The 20959-nt window shown below is 41.0% G+C and overlaps 1 protein-coding gene across 4 annotated transcripts in view; it reads right to left on the bottom strand.

Annotated features, from left to right (window-relative positions):
* Positions 1 to 20959, bottom strand: part of TAF2 (TATA-box binding protein associated factor 2) — an 87361-nt gene that overhangs the window by 4700 nt on the left and 61702 nt on the right. For 2 of the 4 annotated variants that reach the window (XM_075582360.1, XM_075582347.1), the window contains exons 21-25: positions 18769 to 18838; positions 13101 to 13210; positions 6911 to 7140; positions 5142 to 5297; positions 3940 to 4045 (exon numbers count right to left, since the gene is read on the bottom strand). In XM_075582360.1, the coding sequence (XP_075438475.1) occupies positions 3940 to 4045; positions 5142 to 5297; positions 6911 to 7140; positions 13101 to 13210; positions 18769 to 18838 (672 nt within the window). The remainder of the gene's footprint in view (positions 1 to 3939; positions 4046 to 5141; positions 5298 to 6910; positions 7141 to 13100; positions 13211 to 18768; positions 18839 to 20959) is intronic. The other 2 variants (XM_075582361.1, XM_075582356.1) reach the window with 1 other exon arrangement.

The following is a 20959-nucleotide window of genomic DNA, read 5'->3' as shown; positions in this document are numbered from 1 at the left end:
TTTTCTGTTTTATATCCTATTATTTTCTTAAACAGTCTGCATTTATATATTGTATGTTCTTTGTAACATTCTTTTCTGTAAATAAGCACTGTACCACTTTTTCATTAGTGTATGTATGTGTATATACAGCTCAACCCCCTTATAACGCTGTGCTTGGGATCCAAAGAATCACATCGAAACTATAAGCAGATCGTGTTAGAAATAATGTACAATTGTATGCATTGTACAATAAAGTATTAAGATACCAATAATAGTGTTGTAAAGTATTCATCAATACAAAAATTTGGAGTGTATATATTATACATACACTGTACACACACACACAAAACATATATATATATATATATATATATATACATACACATTTTAGATTTAATAAGTAGTCTTTGGCCTCTAATTTGAACCTAGTACCTAGTACCTTTTTAGAAGAGATTAACCGCATTTTCGGACACATTTTCCAATATTGGGGTTTTGTGTAAATGGCATATTTTTCCAATAAATGGGACTGGAGACTCGGAGGTAAGACCTGGTGGTGGCAACGTAATTAAGGTGTAATGTGAAGGTTTTTGGGGAGATATTGCTAAGTTTAAGGGCTCTGCGGGGAGGTAAATGAGTCAGCAGGATAGCTAGAAATATTAACCCTTTTCTTATACACAAGTCACGTGCTCATAGTTGTGGCATACATGACAGGCCGCTTTCGGGGGAAATAGAATAAGCCCCCAAAACAGGGGTGCACGGCGGTTAAAGAGGTCCCGCGCTATTCTCCAATGCATTTAAATGAAATGCCGGGGGACCGGGCGAGGCCTCTGCAACTTCCCTTACCTTCCAGCAACGCGGCATCAAATGACGCAGCGGAGTCACGTGACGCCGGGGCTAAGGTATGAGGGGGGTGGGGCATGAACAGGGGGGCACAGGGGAAAAATTTTGCGCACTCCTGCCCTAAAATGTCTCTATTTCACTACAAGGTTTTGATTTTTCAAGCTCCCTTTTAAGCAAATTTTTGCTTAGTCAAATTTTTCCATAACAAGTAAAAAAAAAAAAAAAAAAAAAAAAAATATATATATATATATATATATATATATATACATATGCTGTATGCACGACTTTTCCCAAACGAAGACGAATTTGCAAAAAATTTAATTTCCAAAGGAACCGCGGTGAAAAATGTCCCCATCTCTACTTCTCACCAGGAAGACTTTTGTGTTCTTGGTCAACACGGCAACATTTGTTTCTGCTTTGGATATTCATAGAAAAAGATCCAACATCCACGTTAAGATCATCAGGGGCATTATTACTACTGTATAATGAACTTGGGTTATTATTTTACTACTGATCCTTTGTGAACATGATGGTCACAAGCATAAAACATTCTGTAATGTCAAATTGGGTATTCTAAGAGAAAAGCAAGATTCTTGTGGGTTGTAATATATTTCAAAGCATCGAAAAAAATATATACTTACATATTGCTATGCTATGTTATGTAAAACACCAAAGTCCACTTTTTATCAGAAGAAGTGACATGTGGTCTTTAAAAGCTCATGTAATGTGACATGTATTCACAGTTTTCATACTAGTCTAAAAAATATATAACGAGCAAACATAAAACATTCATCATTTACCATGGAAAAATAATTTTAAAGATTAGTGCCAAATAATTCATAACTATTCGATATTTTAATTTCTAACTTTTATTATTAGGTTAAAACTTTGCTGGAGTGAAGTTTTTTGCATGTTAAAGGATTGGAATGGAAAAATTGACCAACATTCATAGATTACTGGCCCGAGGACTAAGCTGAAGTCTATGTTAAATAATATTACACTAGAAGTATACAATGAACTGGTTGATATAGCTTTTATTTACTCTTCCAAACATATGACATCAATCATGCAATCTGGTGCAGTGGGGGTCGGTCTGCAGGAACACTAATTGATTTAGGCAGGCGCTGTGTTCCTACATGAAAACTTGTTTTTACACAATGTAGAACTGTTACTCACTTGTACTTGTTAAGGACCACAGTAAAATTAATTTGTGGAGTGGGAAAATTCACAATGCTTTATCAAATCAAATAAGCTTCATTGACATGACGAAAGAACGTTTCAGTATTGCCAAAGCATGAATAATAGGGGTAGGGTACAATGATGACACAGATTTATTTTGCGGCTAACTGTTTTTTAAATTTTTTTTTTATTTGTTTCTTTCATAAAAAAAGGTGCACATGCTCGTTGGTAAGAGTTAATTACCATTTCGAAGTGTGTAATATAACTACAGTCTAGTATAGATGGTGTAAACTAGCTAAATTATATAGAACGTAACCTTACTACAATTAACCTCTTACTGAAAAAAAAACTATAATGCCTTCAGCATAAATAAAGTTGGAGGACAACTTAGTGTTTCATGCACTAAAGATCACTCTTTGGAAATCTGCATTTGGCCCCAATTACTGGATTAGGAATTTGCCACTTCGATGTAGATTGTGATACCTTTGTGTACAGAGCTTTCAAAACCATATAGGTTCATTCTTCAAGTGTATTTGAAGTACTTCTTTAATTAGTACACTTGAAGAATCATGCGGTTTTGAAAGCTCTGCACACTAATTTCAATGAAGAATTCTAATGTTGGTCCGCTAAAAGGCATCACAACCTGGACTGGCTACTAGAATTTTGAACTAATTTTGCCACTGAATCTAACGAAGGCACATTTTCACCCCGTCCAATATGATGCAGTCAACATTTATTAAAAATTGCATTATTTTGGTTTCTAAGTCTTAACCCGGTCACTGCTGCAGGCTTTTCCACTATGCATTTGGACTTCGGCATATATTTCCTTCACAAGGCACTTTTATTAAAAACAGATGTTTCTCTGAAACTGCAGCTTCAGTGTTGCCCATTAAGAGAGACCTATGACATGGTTGAAGAGGTGCGATGTGGAACAGCTGTGTAACTGAGGGGCAAATGAAAGGGGTTACCAGTTCTTCCATTTTGTGAAGGTACTGTAATTAACTACCTACAGTGGCTGAATCAACATTAAATATAAACAGGAGATTTAACCGCTTCACAACTAGAAGGCCAAGATTTCTGACGCATTGCAGGCGCGTTAACAAGCAGGAAATGGTTATAAACATTATGCTTTCTTAGTACATTTTGAGCTCTTGAAGCCGTTCTCCATTGTTCCCAGCTACGGTTTCTATAGATCTGATTTATAAAAGTGTATCAGAAAATCATGTACACACAATATGTATGTTATCAGTCCACTGCCTGCTTCAGTTAGCTGGGGGTTTACCACCTTCCACCACTAATATCAGAAGACAGACAATAGAGCTCTCAGTTCAGTTTCTGGTGCATAGCAAATCGAAATATAGCTGCGCGATCACCTAGTAGAAAGCCATGACATCATCTCTCAATGACGCAGCAGCCTTCTACTGGGCGCCAGAGCAAGTCTCAGAAAGGGACATGTGTCTAGAAACACTGCTCTTTGTTGTATCAGTATATAGATAGACCAAGGCACACCAACGGCCACAAAGGGAACAGTTGCTCTTTGTTGTATATAATTCTTCTGCTTCGGTTAAATATTTAAGGAGTTTTAAAGTGCCAGACCTGTGTTGCTCTGTTTGATGTATTCAATGATATAGAAGTTGAGTCTCACCAGGTTTTGGAGCACCCTATTTTATATCGTTGGGACGTTGTTGGCATTTTTTCTAAAAACACTTTTAATTGTACACAATTCTCAAAATAGCCCATGTTTCTTGAATGTCCTTCATATATACTGCTATACATAGCTTTTACAAGCACACAAAATCTCATGCAATCTGAATTCTCCTGCACAGCAATAGTAAAGAAAAATGTCCTTGGTAACCCAATGAAAGGTTTTACATCCACCCAAACATTCTGCAGAACCATTATAGTTACGAGGACTTTCACATATAAAATTGAGGTTTGTACCTGGCGTTGACGGTCTTTCCAGCATATTCAAATGGTGATAAATGAAAGCTTGACTATCGTGTACAGTATCCATGTCAATTTCCTCTTCCTCCTGAGAATTTGAGAACTAAAGAATAAAAAAATAATGTTGATACTGTATATAAGCTATTATATTTCATATTTGAAATAGGCAAATATAATCTGGTTTAATAAGTGGTAAGCAATTGTAGAACAGTATGTTGCAGGCAGGTCCTCTGACGCTGAAAACAAAAATGCATAAACAAGATACAGGTTAAGCCAGACTAGGTTTCAAAGGATCCAAAGATGGCGGGCGGACTCCACTCCTTTGGACATGGTGGTTGGTGCTCCTGCAGGAAATCTCTAGTGTGAATCCCTGTAGAAATTGCTCCATAGACTTTAATAGAGAACAGTATCCTGTGGCACTCAGAAACTCTGTGACAAAAGTCAAATAGACATTTAAAGTATTCTTAATGCAGACATAATGCGTAAAGTTTCAGGGAAAACCCTTCAAATGCAAGGTGACTTGCACGTGTGCGGCCTGCATGTGTGCGGCCTGCATGTGTGCGGCCTGCATGTGTGCGGCCTGCATGTGTGCGGCCTGCATGTGTGCAGCCTGCATGTGTGCATCCTGAAGAAGGGATTTCCCAGAAACTTTGTTCATTATGTCTGTATCATTAAAAAGACTTTAAAATGTCTATTTGACTGTTGTCACAGAGTTTTGGATGTCAGACTAGGTTTCCTCCGAATTGTGTTAAGGAAAGCATTTTCCCATAGTCATGCCATCTTGGTGCCATGGCCCATTGCCATTAACAGATTTATAATTGCTGAGAAAGCCGAACAGCGGCTGATCATAGTTCCAAAGAATCTTCGTCGGGCTGCATGTGTAAAGATATCTAGCTCTAACCCCTACATTTAATAAAAGGGAGAAGCAGTGCAACACACAAATGACCTTGCAGTAACTTCCATTTACTTGAGAGGAACTTAGTGCATTACTAACTGTGCATTACTCTGCTCCTCATCCTTTTTCAAAAGGGGCCGAGGAGTTTTAACTATAAAATGCAAACTTGACATTTATAGGACAGTTAATCAAACAGCAATGTTAACTTTACCTAGAGTATCCATGTGACTACAGCTAAAGAAATATACACATAAATTAAGGCCTACAAAGTATGATATTTGAAGCTCAATCTACATGTTCTTACTCTGATTTTGAGTTTCACTTTATTGCTGTCCTCATTCTTCTCCAGTACCTGCCCAGGCTCCAGTGACGACTCGAGGGGGGCCTCTGCTTTCCTTTTCACACCTTGCTGATGCAAAGGTAAGATGGATGCTGTTTCCTTGGCAAAAGATTCTTCCTCCTGAAGAAATGTGAATTGATTATAAATGCCACAGGAGGGGTATTTCTACTGGTTGCCAAAAAGGTATATAAGATAGATGGGGTAGGCAGTGTGTGGCAGCAGTTGTTATTGAGACCCATTACATTTTTGGATGACTGTTGTAGGCTGGTTAATAGACCAACAACGAAACTCTTCCTAGTTTCACTCGTTTTTAATCTGCAAAGTTCTCTTATTTGCTCAAGTTACTTACAAGGTTTGAAAAGCCCAATCATTTAAACATCAAGACAGTCCTTCCTGATTTCTTAGAGAGTATCACAACTTCGACAAACTTACTCTTCTCAAGAACCAATAAAACTACTAGAACAAAGATCAACTGCATATTGCATCATATAAACTTTCAGGGGTCAAGGGGCCGCAATAGAGACCTATAAATTCTAAGAGAGGATCATTCTTTCTGCCATTTTTTTTTTTTTAAAAAACAATCATTTTTTATTATTATGGTTTTCAAACACAAATGGGAAGGGGTACAGAAAAAAGGGGTGAGGGAACTACAATTTTGCAACAGGATCTGCCATTTTTAATGACAGCCAACAGGTATCCAAATTAGTTTAAAAAAAAACTTTAAAAAAAAAAATTTCAACTTTGAAAAACAATATCTTTTCTTTTCTTTATAAAAGACGATAGCTTTTCTCTGGGCCGTTAACTTTTCATTACGCAGAATAGTGAACCATTTCATATCTGTTTACTCTACTGGAAACATATTTTTCATGTATTGCCAACCATGTTCACATCCTTTACAGAAGAGAGAAAACGCAGAATAAAAATACAGTGTCAGGGACAAGTGTACTAAACACAAAAATACACAGGAAAGAGGAGTTTCAGTTCTAGTGATGTGAACATTTTCTGTTTGAAATAGCGGCATTACAATGTTGAAAAGGAGTGGAAATAGGTTATGAAAACTTTTTAACGAGTCAACGCGTGTGCGTGCGTAGCAAAACGTTTTACATTCACTTTCAAACTAGTATACCTGAATAAGATTCTCTTGTTTTCCGCTCTGTGAATAACGAATCTGGTATTTAACAGGCTACCTACCATAACTCTGTACTATTGCAATTAATTGATTTAATTTTGTTTTAACAATTGCAATTCCCATTTCATTCACTGAATAGTGCAGAAATAAACTCAAATACATATTTACATTTGATATTCAAGAACAGGACTTTACATGTTTATTTGGGGTAGACAAATCCCCGAAAAAGTAAAGTAATTTGTATTATAAACTTTTAAAATGTAGAAAAGTTAGTCTAATACAGTAGTTCATATGTAGCTACTATGCTCCACTTTAATGGCACTTGCATACTGTATGTTGGGATGAGTTTAGCACATCAGCAATAGTTTATGGCAACATGTGACACAAGATGAAAGCCTTTCATAACTAGAAAGTCACAGGGAGTCCAATCTAAAAGCCGATTTAGATTAGAGCTGCTTTGACACTTAAAAATACATACAGTTTAAAAGATTGCATACTCTATATAGTACTGCCAATATTATGGATTATTTCATAGCTAAGAACATAACATTAGGTTAGGTGTGCACTAAAGCATAGAGCATATTAAATGCTTTATTAATCTTACAATGCTTTGGAATCCTGTTACTTGTCCGTGCATGTTGACAATTGGCAAAGGATCCAGGTTACTTGCTACTGGCTCTGGAATGATGGTGGGGTTCAGCACAGCCTTCTTTTCCTTCAGATTAAGGACTAATCCAAGCTCTGGCAATGGCAAACACGAAGGTCTACTGAGGCCAAAGAGTATGTGGTACAGGTCGACAGCCCCACATCGTAATCTCCAATCATGAGAGGTACCTGAAAAAAAAAACAAAACAAAAAAACAGGGCTAACAATCACTATTGCTGTTTACAAAGTACAGTATACAAGATGCGGATTCTATTGCTCTCTATATTACAGCCTTGGTTACAAATCATTACTATTTGCAGATACCATGATTTACAGATGTATATTGAACATGAAAACAGCTAAGAATTACCTTTCCTACACTTCCGCTTTGATGTGCATCCCATTGAAATATTTATAAATCATAATTTTTTCTTTTGGCGTTGTACTAGAACTCGGCAACAAGGCAGAGAAATCCCCCCCAAAACACCTTAAAAGAGATTACAGATCAGATCAATAAATTACTATTCCACGAATGTTCAGTTGATGGGGTTTTTTTTCGTCCATTTGGTTTTAACAATAAATGATTTCTAATAGCACTTCCAAGTGCGTCATTCATACATAATCCAGACATTGTGTTCTTTTTACACTGGAACAATATAGGATAAACAAAAAGGATTCTGTACTTTGGAGGGGACTTAAGAACTACTTGCAGGGTTATAGTACAATCCTCCAGTTGCTTGTTTAAACATCTGGCAGTCTCAGAGCTTGGGCAAGCAGCCTCTAGATTCCCCTCTCCCCCAGAGCGCAACCGAAACTGTTAAGCATTAAACATCCTGCTGAAACCCCCCCTACCACCTCCCCAAAAAAAAGCTAGGAAATGGAGTACAATAAAATCCTTGTGCAAAATATCCAAGTTTTTACAGGAGCAATTATCTATTGAATATAAAGTTATATTTAATAACTTTAGAAATCACGTAATATGCATGTAATTGTTAGAATTCAAAGCCATGGTATTATATTAGGTGAGCCAGGAACCAGTTTGTGTTACAGAATGCAAACATTTCAGCAGGCAGCAGCAACAACATTTCATAGACCTCCATGGGCTCCACAGGTGCGACCTTGTGTGTTTAGGGACCGCCACTGTTTAATTAATACATACTCAGTTGAGAATATGGTACTTTTTTTTTAGCACACTTTTTAGTATGTTGTGAATCATACTGTCAACCATGATTATTTTCTTCCAGGGTGAATTGCAAGGAAAATGTAGGAGGCATCTTAAATTTGATTAACTTGAACTGGGCTCGACTATATTTTTTCAGGGAGAAAATAAAATTTGGATACATTTTTCAGCATATTATTGAGGATTATCCCTCAGAAATAACCTTTTCATTGCAAGATCTGTAACTATCGCTAGATTTCTTAATGCAATACACAAAGAATTAATCTATAGTGTAATTAGAAAAGTACATATCATCCTAGCCACAAGTTGCTTTTTAAACACATTAACACAGGATTAGAAAAATTGCCTAACATTTTGCCTCTGGAGCCTGTGCTACGTGACCAGTCGGTCACTGCTATGACCGGCAAGAGTGCACCCTAACCTGGAACGAGACACTTGGGCGTGGTCGTTTGGCGCTCCGTCGCCGGGACACTTTGCCGCAGGTCAGCTCGCCACGAGACATTTCGCTGCAATGTACGCACCTGCACCCAACCGCCCGCTGTCTGCCGCGCTCCCGACTCAACAAGCCAAGCCTGTCGCTCGGACAACTACATGTCCCAACAGCCCACTCCTGAGGAAGCTGACGTCAGTTCAGCGAAACGCGTAGCGCTTTCAACATTCTATGCAGCTGCTCCAGACTTGTAGGCGAAGAGTCTGCCGTGCCGTCTCGCTGCTCGCTTCTTCCACCGCTCCACCGGAAGCTGTCACTCCTTGGCCGGACGTGACGTCAGACGCCATCCACCGCGACCAGAGTGAGGGAATTTTGAAGTGAGCGGCAAGATTACCATCCGTTCCGGCGTGTCTCTACTGCATCAAGTAAACCCTTACGTGCCTGTTACCTATGTACACATTGTGAGCACATTTCTTATCCATTTTAACTTTATAAATTTTGTATACTGGTCCACACTATGGTCTCTCCTTGTTGTCTTCCATGAACATCAACCTGAATGAGAGTCTTCCCGAGTCATTCACCCACCTTGCTCCCTGTATATGCTGTTTTTTCCACTTACCTGTTGTAAGTAGGCAATTCAATCGAGCCAAGATTTCACTTTATTCATAAGTGTGTGAACTTGTTGCACCATCATTTTCTATTCTTCTTTTTTGGGGTGTTCCTGAACCATCGCTCCCTTCAAACATTGGATACCAACAGCCCACTCCGACAGCTGCATGTTTAAATGTCTCGCGGGGGGACATTTAAATATAGCGTATCGGAGCGGACTGTCTAGGCAGCGTAGCGATCCCGCGTGGGACATATAAACATGCAGTTGTTGGAGCCAGTGGTCGGGCACGGCAGACGGAGTTCAGGCGATGGAGCCGACATCGCGGCCCAATGTCCCGACAGCCAAATGCCCTACACCAGCCCTAACCTGCTCGACCGCAAAGCAGGATTAGGGCGCGCTGTAACTGGCCGTGGTGGTCACTGACAGATCACTAAGAACTGCACCACTTCATCTAGTGTGGGGTAGAACGAAGAGCAGGTAGCAGCGAGGTGGGGACACTGGTAACTTAACGGGTAAATATCTCAGGAAACGGAGTGTCCTTGGAGCTAAAAAATAAACACGGTTGCGCTCGGGACTCCTCACCTGGTCTTATTTGGCAAAAAATATATCAATAACTATATTTGGCGGGATTGCTGCTTTAGCTTTGGGGGGACAAAAAAAATAAAAGAGTCAGTAACAGTGGCAAAGTGGGGGCGAGTTACCGTTAACAGGATATTTCAGGCTTGGAACATTCCCTTTTAGTTGCTACATTACGGCCATAGCAAAATATATCTTTAACAAAAAAAAGAATTATTTTTCATGGATAGATTTATTGCTCTATGGCAGGACTGGCCAACTCCAGTCCTCGAGGGCCACCAACAGGTCAGGTTTTAAGGCTATGCTGCTTCAGCATAGGTAGCTCAATCTTGGATGGAACCACCTGTGCTGAAGCTGGGATATCCTTAAAACCTGACCTGTTGGTGGCCCTTGAGGACAGGAGTGGGCCACCCCTGCTCCAGGTGGTGCAACCAATAAAAGTTATAAAAATAACATAACTAACCGCAAATACTAAATACAGTAAAAGTTCCTCAGGGACACATATCTATTACTGCGAGTGCGGATTTAACCTTCCTAACGAAAACATAACAAAACCGTGTAGCACTAGCATAAAAAAAACAACCAAGAAGCAACCTCATCTGTGCAAAACTTGACTTTAAATTACAACATGCGAGTTGAGAAGCTGAGGCAGTCAGCATGGTCTTCAATTGCTCCCCAAGGAGACAAATGTACATTTTTGGCTCTCATTCTACGAATGCTGGAAAAATGTATCTGTTGCCATGTGATTTCCAAAAAGTTGCTAGCCCTCTTTACGGGAGGGCTCAAATATCCCTTTCACACATCTTAACAGAAATTTGAGCAGGAAAACCATCTAAGTTCCCAAAAGGAGGCCTCGGTGGATAATTAGCATTGCAGTCTGTGTGTGGTATCCTATGGGATTTATAAACTGTGGTTTAGTGTATATGCTGATGACCGTAGTTATTTTCTACCGCAGGATAAAAAAAAAAAATGAGGTATAACTTGACAAATATTCACATTGACTCCATTCCATCGTTGCATCTATATTTCACACATGTAGACAGGGGTTAAAAGTACCTCGGTCACCTGAATGCCCCATTTATTAAAGTAGTAACGAATACTAACCCTTTAAGTGTCAGAGTGGCGGCAGAACCAGAGTGCCACAGACCGTGGTACAACGCCATCACGTGTCTGCTTCTCGAAGCGATCTCGTGGCACAGATGAGGTGAGCGAAATCCTCCCCTTTTCTGGCCCAAAGTGGTTATTTATAAAACTGGGCTTGGTCTGGTCGTGGCACTATTGCACAGAAACTACCACTAACTTCAATGGGAGTTCCCAAGAGACAGTGCTCTGATCAGCACTATTGCAGCTTAATGAATAACCCCCAATGTCTGTTATCTACTTCGGTGACCGAGTATTGCAGTGAAAAATAGCACAAGGTCCCATCTGCTTTCTACCCAACTGTGCAATGGTTTTTCTTATGGACATCTGACAGAGGACAGGTGACTGTATCTTTCACTCAGTGGGATTAGATCTTCTGCAAGTGCACTTTAGGCTGCGTCCATAGTGCATGCGACGCAAACAAAATGCAGCAGCTCTATCCGGCCGGCCATAGTGAGTGCCAGCGATGAAGAGCGACCGCGCGGCAGAATTTTGAGCCGACAACAAAATTAGATTTTTTCCCGCGCGACGGCTGTGTCACATGGGCGGACCAGCTTTGTGACGTCACGGACACGCCTCCCCGTCGCGAGGGATTTTGAGTCCACAGATCGCTCAGGCGACAGGAATGCCATGCGCTCTGTGGCGCGCATGCACCCACTATATCCGAGGCCTTAAACTCTCTATAAGGCAGATGTGGCCAACTGCAGTCCTCAAGGGCCACCAACAGGTCAAGTTTTAAGGATTTCCCTGCTTCAGCACAGAATGACTGAGCCACCTGCGCTGAAGCAGGGATATCCCAATTCCTGGCCGGTTGGTGGCCCTAGACGACTGGAGTTGGCCACCCTTTCTCTAAGGGGTCTATGTATCAAAATCTTCAAGCTACAAAACTGATGGAGAAATCACTCCTCAAGATTTGTAAAAGGACAAAATCCAATTTATTTTCAATAGTGGCAGATGGGGAAGACCTCCCCCGGGGTGCTACTAATACTCCTCCGTGTGGTGTGATCCAGGGTATATAAGATCAATAATGACCAGGAAAGGAACGGATGATTTAATAAACTATGTATAGCTGTACCGTGGCTCCATAATACAATGTGTCCAAACAGGTGGCAGAATAAATGGGGATGGAGGGGGGGTGAACAGGGGAAAATAGATAAATGCTAATATAAAGCACCCCCCTGATAAGCCGCAATCCCTTACACTCCTCCTATGTAATCCTCCTGCAACTGTAACTGCACAAAGTCCTGTCCCACACTGGCCTTTTCACAGCAGTAATAAACGGAAATGTACTCACTGATGTAAATGGTATATCTTGGATAAATCCGTTCCTGAAGGCGTGCGTCGCTCCCACGATGTGTAGAAACAATGAAGAAAGATAGGAGTAAGCACTGCAAAAAACCCGTAAGAGGTGGGCGGGGTAGATACTGCGGGCCTTTGATCCATACTCACAGCCGAGAGCCAGCACTGTGAGAGACGTGGGTGGAGAGCTAAGGGATTCCCGGCTGGCAGTACCGCCCACCTCGGTGACGTGATTGATGACGTCAGTGGTGGGCAGGGATCTAGCGGGACGCCGATGTGCCTCATTAATTAATCAGAAATCGCCCTATATTAACAGGGGGCAGGCGAATGTTTAGACACTCTTTGACAAAGTGTCCTCGGAACGAAACGCGTCAGAGGAGCGTGCTGTTAGTGTGTATCTTTAGGCATCATGCCTAAATACATTTTCATTGCTTTTTAACCCGCCTCCAGTCCGGATTTTTTTGCAGTGCTAACTCCTATCTTTCTTCATTATTTTCAATAGGATTACTTTATTTATTTAATTTTTTTTTTTATAAATCTAGTGCTGTTTTTAGTACCAGATTTGCAGCCAAGAGACTATGGCCCATGTGCACTAAAGCGTGCTATGCTTTGGCGCCCCCCAATGCTCATTTATTAGGACGTACTAACGCTTAGCACCTTGTAGTGCATATGGGCCTTTGATAAATAACCCCCTAGTTATCGCAGCCTCTGCGGTGACCAAAAGTAACTACCTAACAAGAGGCTGAGCAGGTGGCACAGTTTCCCTTTTTAAGTGACTTGTACTTGTACTTTTGTGAAACATGTTGGTCCAAATGAAACTATTAGCTAATGGAAAGAACGCTGGATTTCTATGCAATTTGTATGAGAAAATACCCACATTGCAAGTTGAGTGTTAAAAAGTTCAAAACGTATACCTGTATTCATAAGTTTCCAAAGCTGGTCGACGAGAGCTTCATTGCACAAAGGAGACTCCATGTTCTTTGTAAACGGGGGATTCTTTGACAGCATGTAGAATATCTTGTGCCTAGAAACAAGAATTAAAAACCGGTTTGTTGAATTAAAAAAAATAAATAAAAAAAAGGGCACATTTATATTTCAGTGCTTCTGTAACTCAACATATTTATGTTGGATTCTGAAATGTTACTGCATAGTTTAAAAAAAGAGAAACAAAAAGGTCATGACATTATTCATTGCAACACAAAATGACAACAGATAAACAGTTAAAATAGAACATCAGTAAAGATAAACAGGCACACGAGAAGAAAAAGTACATAAAAAAAAATAAAAGATACAGATTAGTTTATATGGGCCTAAATCAAAATTCCACCTAGATTTACTAAGCAGGGCTTTTGTTAGTAAAGGGATAAAGCACTGTTTAACACCTACTTAAGTTTAGCATTATTGCTAAATTTGCAGTGTACAAACCGTACCAATAAATGTATTGGCCCTAGAGATTTTGATGTATATGTTATCTGCCAATCAACAAGACGGTTCCTCACAGCTTGGTACATGTGGTGCCATCTTTCACAATGTGACCAATCTCTTCTTTACAGGTATACTGTAGTGCGTGACAATGTACTCCCAGATAACACTATATATTCCATTATAACGCAGAATAGCAGAGTTTCCAATAATTCAATGACAATGTTGCTGCAGACACACTTGAATATTTGAACTGCATTGTGGGATATATGCATGCATTTAAACACCAATTTTGTCATTTTGTACTTCATGCCCCGGAGGAAGGGTTAACTTTGCGCCCCGACACGTTGTGCTATCACTGGTCTCATTGGAATGCAAATAAATGATCTGAGGATCCTTTGAACACGAAGAGTAAGGCTATTTGTCCTCCTTGCTTTTTGCAGTAACATGGCATCCGTTGGGGGAATCCCGCAACAGAGAAGCTACGCACAAGAACAAACTGTATTGAAACCTACACCTGAACAATGGGAGCAGCGCATGGCAAGTACTTTTTTTCCCCCCATTGCAGAATAACATATACCAACGTATCACACAACACACCAGAAGGGGAAGGAAGTCTGCTACTACTGTATATGTAATTACAAACTGTACGATCTGTTAAGGCTTTAGATGCTTTCTAAACTCTTATCGCGGAGAAACTCTTCAGGAATTTACCGATCAAAAAAATCAAATGCAATTCCTTGAAAATAAACTGTATTCACTTAAAAAATGCTGCGTTTATACCTAGAAAAGCACATGCTGTACAGATGTAGCCACAAGTATTAGAACACTCGTACCTGAGAAATTCTGGGACAGTCTCACAGTAAATGCCTCAACATTTCTGTGAGATTCTTAATGGCCCATTGGATTAACACAGTGGGGGGTCCCTGCAGTCCCATTCAACAGTCCCCTCCTGTGTTAATCCGATGGGCCATTAAGAATCTCACAGAAATGTTGAGGCATTTACTGTGTGACTGCCCCAGAATTTAAAAAGGCAAGTGTTCTAATACTCGTGGCTGCATCTGAATATACTAGATGCAAAGGAATTAACCATCCCATAATTGTAGCTCATCCCTATAATGAGGGACAAAAGTATAAATGGCACTCTACATAGGATGAGGCAGAGATGGAGGAAAGGGCAATAATGAAGCCTATGGCTTTCTGAAACAATTCCCTTTTTTTATGACGGTACTAAAACAAAGGCATTCGTACCTTCTTTGGATTGTTGTGAAGTATTTTAAAACAACTGAAAAAGGTGGTTACATCTTTTATTATATTTCCCAAGTGATACCTCAACCTCGGCTTTGGATGTGCATCAAAAATGTTATTTAGTATTGTTTTTGTACTCTGAATAGAGTGGGGTTAATATGGAATGGAGATCGTACACCCCCATCAGCAGGATCTATTTCAAAGTAATAAAAAAAAGATTTGCTCTAGAGACCCAATTGAAGATGACAACATCCAAGGACAGTATAAACCTGCTATAAATAAGTAAACACTGAAGGCTTGGCTTGAGAACACTAACAAGCGGTTGCACTCTTAAAACAATATTGCACAATTATTTAAAATAGCAAGGGACAGATGTACTGGATCTGTGAACATTGACAACTGATATGGAAAGGAAGTGTCTCAACACTTAATGAAAGTGAAGTGAAGATTGTTGATGATGATGATGATTCCTTGATTCATCATTATGAGTATCAATCACTGCTATCACTAGAATCAACTGTAACAGAAACCAAACGAAGATCATGCACAGTGCCTCATTTTTGATGTGTGGTGCATACGGACGTCACGACACAAATGGAAATGGTCAGATCGTTTGCAAGCACCACTTGTGTTTGAGGGGAGTGATGTCGCTGGAATCACCTGTGTGAAGCATGAGCATGGCCTATTAAGTATTTTTTTATTTGCACCTCTGTATCATGAAAGTTTTTTGTTCCTTTCTTAACCCACCATACACTTATTGTCTCTGAAACAGGCCAGACTCTAAAACCCTGAAAGTGAAAATGAGCGGTATCTGGATGGATTCCTGCCATTTATCTCAGCGAAACGGAACAAACTGGAACATTTATTAAGCAGAGTCTTTGAGGTGGTCTCTCTGACCAGTTGTGGACTTCATGCATTTGTGTAAGCAAATACTGTACCTTTAATTTTTGGATAATCCTGTATACTATATGAATAAATTAAAAGAACCATAATGCTGTAGCATGTTTTTCTAGATAGTACTTCTTAATGAAGGCCTTTGGACTGCAGAAACCCCCTATCCCTCCAGCCCCCCCCCCCCCCCCAAATCTTTTCTGTATGACTTATCAAGTAACTCTTGAAAGCTCGCCAATAATGGGGTCTTGTGAAATAACAATGTTCTAAAAATGAGCTGAATTTACTAGAGAAACCCCTATTTAATGATCTCTCTTTGTTCGGCATTAGAATGCCAATTGAATTGCACCTCTTTCCCTTAAAAAACAAAAACAAAAATGCTATAGAATGGTATTTGATTTTATATATTCTATTCAATTTATTCTAAAGAATGTTTATGTTGTACCTAATTATATAACATCTTAATGTCATTTAAGCTCTTGTAATGTGTACAGTGCTAAGATGCATGCTGCCCTGCAGAAAAGCTGGCATTAGCATATGTGCTCCTTTAATAGGTGCCATCCACAGTCTGTTCTCAATTTTATTCAGTATTCACCTCCAGTTTATAAAGAAACCACAGAGCACAACTGAGGTCCATTTAGCAACTGAAAGAATAGTTACTTCTTATGTTGCCGTCACTGTAAGATCACCTACAGTTGTTTGCCAGCCTCCATCTGGCTATAACTGTGCTTAGCCCCACAAAGGGGCCTCTTAGAATTTTATGAGCGCTCTCAAAGCTATATTCCCTTTCCAAAGCCTAGAAAAGCATATGCATGATGTTCAGACTTGAACTGCTGTTCATGTGTGTCACCACAAAACGGCAGAGAGAAAAGCCATCAAATAATATGAACTAAAAAGGGGAACAAAAACATACTAATAAATCAACAGAACGCACCAAGTCAATAGACAAAGATCGATAACTGAAGTACTTTTCATATGATATACCTAAGTTATTCAAATCGTTTGCCTTTCATTTGAGAAAATTGTGGTTCACAACTACAGATGTAGCAAAGGCTCCTTCTGGCACGTTCTGTGATATCACTGCCATTGAATCCTATGGAAACGCTGTCATATTCTGCATTATAATGCAATATTCTGCGTTATCGGTAGGTCAAATTAATCTTGATACATCTGTACAGTAATTGTGTGACAGAATGGATTTTTCTTCATTACCTACCTCACAAAAACTCAGAACATGCTAGTATTTATTTATATACAGTAACACAAATGTACAGTCAAATGTGTTAAATGAAATAGTCCTACCCTTTATGAACTTGTAAAGCATTAAGTGTAACTGTTTCTGTGTTCAGCTGCTCAAAAGTTTGTCTCTGCACCAGTGACAGCAAACCCATATGTTGCAAATGGAGTGTTGCAGTATAAACAATTTATATACTTAGATCAGTGGTTTTCAACCTTTTTTTTTCTCACGGGGTACCCCTAACCACAGTGCTCAGTTGGTGAGGAACCCCTACAACAGGACAGGGTCACAGAAAACACAGGTCTGAGAGACTGTCACAGGAGAAAGGGGCAGGGTGTCAGAGGGAGTCATAGAAAATACACAACAGGACAGTCATAGAAAACACACGTGCGACAGAACAAATACACACAGGACAGAGACGCACAGCCTCACCTCTACTGCCCATGCTGCTTCCTCCTCCTCTGCTTGGCAACACCCCACAGGCCCCTGACACCTCATCCTGATTGGTTGCTGCTGGATAAGGCAGCCAATCAGGATAGAGGAAACTGCCCTACTCTCGCCCTGCTCTGGGAAATCTCACAGCACCCTTTTGATCCTCTCATGGGACCCCAGGGTGCCGCCGATCCTCCGCTGGGACACACTGGCTTAGATCTTGCTTTGATTGTGCAAACCTAACAAAGCACCACCCACTAGAAATGTGGCCTCTTCACTTCTCTATGATATTAGATTAGGTTATGAAATGTCTTACAGGCAGATTCCGTTTTCATGATGATAATATTGTGCTGTTTAGGTATAGTCCTGATGAAGTGATTTGTAAAGGTAACTGACCCATTGAGTATATGGTAGTTTTGCCTAAAACTCACTTAAAGCATTTTAATCTCTATGGAAATGTAACGGATGCTCAACAACAACCCAACATAATACCCCACTCTGATGCTTTTAATGTACATGGAACACAGTATATTTACTTTATGATAAGACAAGAAACACTTTGAATGGCGTCAACAGCTAACAACTGATAACATGCAAACTATTATGGTTTCTCTGAGGTCGCTTATAAACTAAAAAGAACGTTATACAACAATGAATTCTGGCACTAACTGAACACCCACAGACCCCCAGAGATTAACACAAAACTGTTTAACTGACATCACTAGCATCTGGATGACATAATTACAACAGTTTGGAGATGGAAGTAAATCATATTTGACTCCCCTTGAACAGATCCACTGATGTTCAAGTCTGCTTATAATATACTTAACGTATGTTGTCAGCAGTTCAAGATGTAACCTGGAAGACTGAATACGTAATGCTGCACTAGCACCCCCCTTATATGTAATACTTCCACCCCATCTAGTGAGAGAGAACTTCTTTACACTCTGTGGCATCTAACCTGAAACCCTTCAGTATCCTGACATAGAAAGCAAGCTATAATACCTTGTACTACACATATTTTATTTGATGCGATCATGCACTTAAATGCACTAAGCAAGCAGTAAAGCAAACAGTAAAGCTATAGATGGCAGATGCACTTCATTTACATTTTCGTTAGCTTAAAAAACGGTGTTTAAGAATCCATACTATCTATTAAATAAGTAGTCTGTATTTATTTTCTAGCATCTACTAGTTTAAGTATGTACACATTTATCCAACACAGCTGGTGAAGCAAGCTGTACTGTATGTAAAACCTTGTGCAGACTTTGTGTAAAGTGTACATACTGTACACACATACAGTACAGTACAACACACTTTAAAAAAAGAAGCATTTGTATGCTTATACATACCTTATATATGGTAATGGATCATTCTGGGCCATGCTAAGCAGCCACTGCAGGTCTTCATAGCTCCTGTCAACTACCAACACAATAAACATATTATTTGCAAACCTTGTATAAATGTGAGCAAAAATGTTTAATTCCCATGTATTATACACATATACTGACCGAAACAAAGCAAGCATGTCATATCTTTTCAAACCCTCACGTGAGCCATTATTCAGACGATGTGCTACAGGAACTGCTCTATAACAGGAGTGGCCAACTTCAGTCTTCAAGGGCCACCAACATGTCAGGCAATAAAGCAGCAAAACGTGAAATCTTAGATGGGTTTTTGTTGTTTTTTTTTTAAATTAATCAGTTCTGCAGTATTAGATAATACTTCCTGCATCTTTTTAAAACTATTATTCAACACTAAAAGATATGCACACAGCGCACCAGGAGTAAAAATTTATTTGTATTTAGTAATTTAATACAGGTCCAAATGGACCTAACAACTAAAAATTAGCCATCATACAGTATATAAAGCAATTACAATAAAAGTCACATTAGTGACCATCTGGGGCCAAGAACAACCATATAATATATGTATGGCTCATATGCCTCATGCATAGACTGCATTAATCACTGCACACACTATGCACGGCTATGTAAGATACGAGAGAAGGAGAAAGCCGGGCTGTGTAAGGCTGAGGCCCCAGTACGTCCGCTGCACGCGCGCCCGCGAGACTGGCGGCGCGTGCAGCCGATTCCCCTGGTCTGCAGGGAGCTGCCGACCAAAAGATAGGGGGGGGGCGTGATGGGGGAGGGACGGGGGCGCGGCCGTGACGTCACCCGGCTAGTTCGCCCTCATTGGCTGAACCGCCGGGGGACGTGGCTTAGTGCTCCGTCACGACTCCTGATCCCAATTCTCTTGCGAGCAGGAGTCACTGTCGGCAGAGCGCAGCGCCCCCCCCTCACAGCGGGCCCCGTCCCATTGTGCAGCAGCTATTGTCCCTGCAGCGTCCCCAACAGCGGGCGCTGCAGTAGCCAGTGGGGACCTGGCCTGAGATAGGAGAGAGAGGGAGAAAGCCCAGCTGTGTAAGATACGAGAGAGGGAGAAAGCCCGGTTGTGTAAGATACGAGAGAGGGAGGAAGCCCAGCTGTGTAAGATACGAGAGAGAGGGAGAAAGCTCGGCTGTGTAAGATACGAGAGAGGGAGGAAGCCGGCTGTGTAAGATACGAGAGAGGGAGGAAGCCCGGCTGTGTAAGGTACGAGAGAGGGAGAAAGCCCGACTGTGTAAGATACGAGAGAGGGAGGAAGCCGGCTGTGTAAGATACGAGAGAGAGGGAGAAAGCCCGGCTGTGTAAGATACAAGAGCGGGAGAAAGCCAGACTGTGTAAGATACGAGAGAGGGAGGAAGCCGGCTGTGTAAGATATGAGAGAGGGAGGAAGCCAGGCAGTGTAAGATACGAAAGAGAGGGAGAAAGCCCGGCTGTGTAAGATACGAGAGAGGGAGGAAGCCGGCTGTGTAAGATACGAGAGAGGGAGGAAGCCCGGCTGTGTAAGATACGAGAGAGGGAGGAAGCCAGACTGTGTAAGATACGAGAGAGGGAGGAAGCCGGCTGTGTAAGATATGAGAGAGGGAGGAAGCCCGGCTGTGTAAGATACGAGAGAGGGAGGAAGCCGGCTGTGTAAGATACGAGAGAGGGAGGAAGCCCGGCTGTGTAAGATACGAGAGAGGGAGGAAGCCAGACTGTGTAAGATACGAGAGAGGGAGGAAGCCGGCTGTGTAAGATATGAGAGAGGGAGGAAGCCCGGCTGTGTAAGATACGAGAGAGGGAGAAAGCCGGCTGTGTAAGATACGAGAGAGGAAGCCGGCTGTGTAAGATACGAGAGAGGGAGGAAGCCCGGCTGTGTAAGATACGAGAGAGGAAGCCGGCTGTGTAAGATACGAGAGAGGGAGGAAGCCCGGCTGTGTAAGATACGAGAGAGGGAGGAAGCCGGCTGTGTAAGATACGAGAGAGGGAGGAAGCCGGCTGTGTAAGATACGAGAGAGGGAGGAAGCCGGCTGTGTAAGATATGAGAGAGGGAGGAACCGGCTGTGTAAGATACGAGAGAGGGAGGAAGCCGGCTGTGTAAGATACGAGAGAGGGAGGAAGCCCGGCTGTGTAAGATACGAGAGAGGGAGGAAGCCCGGCTGTGTAAGATACGAGAGAG

The sequence above is a fragment of the Ascaphus truei genome, chromosome 2 (assembly GCF_040206685.1).
Source record: "Ascaphus truei isolate aAscTru1 chromosome 2, aAscTru1.hap1, whole genome shotgun sequence".
Taxonomy (NCBI): Eukaryota; Metazoa; Chordata; class Amphibia; order Anura; family Ascaphidae; genus Ascaphus; species Ascaphus truei.
The sequence above is the reverse complement of the archived record's forward strand: the minus strand, read 5'-3'. Positions and strand labels throughout refer to the sequence as shown.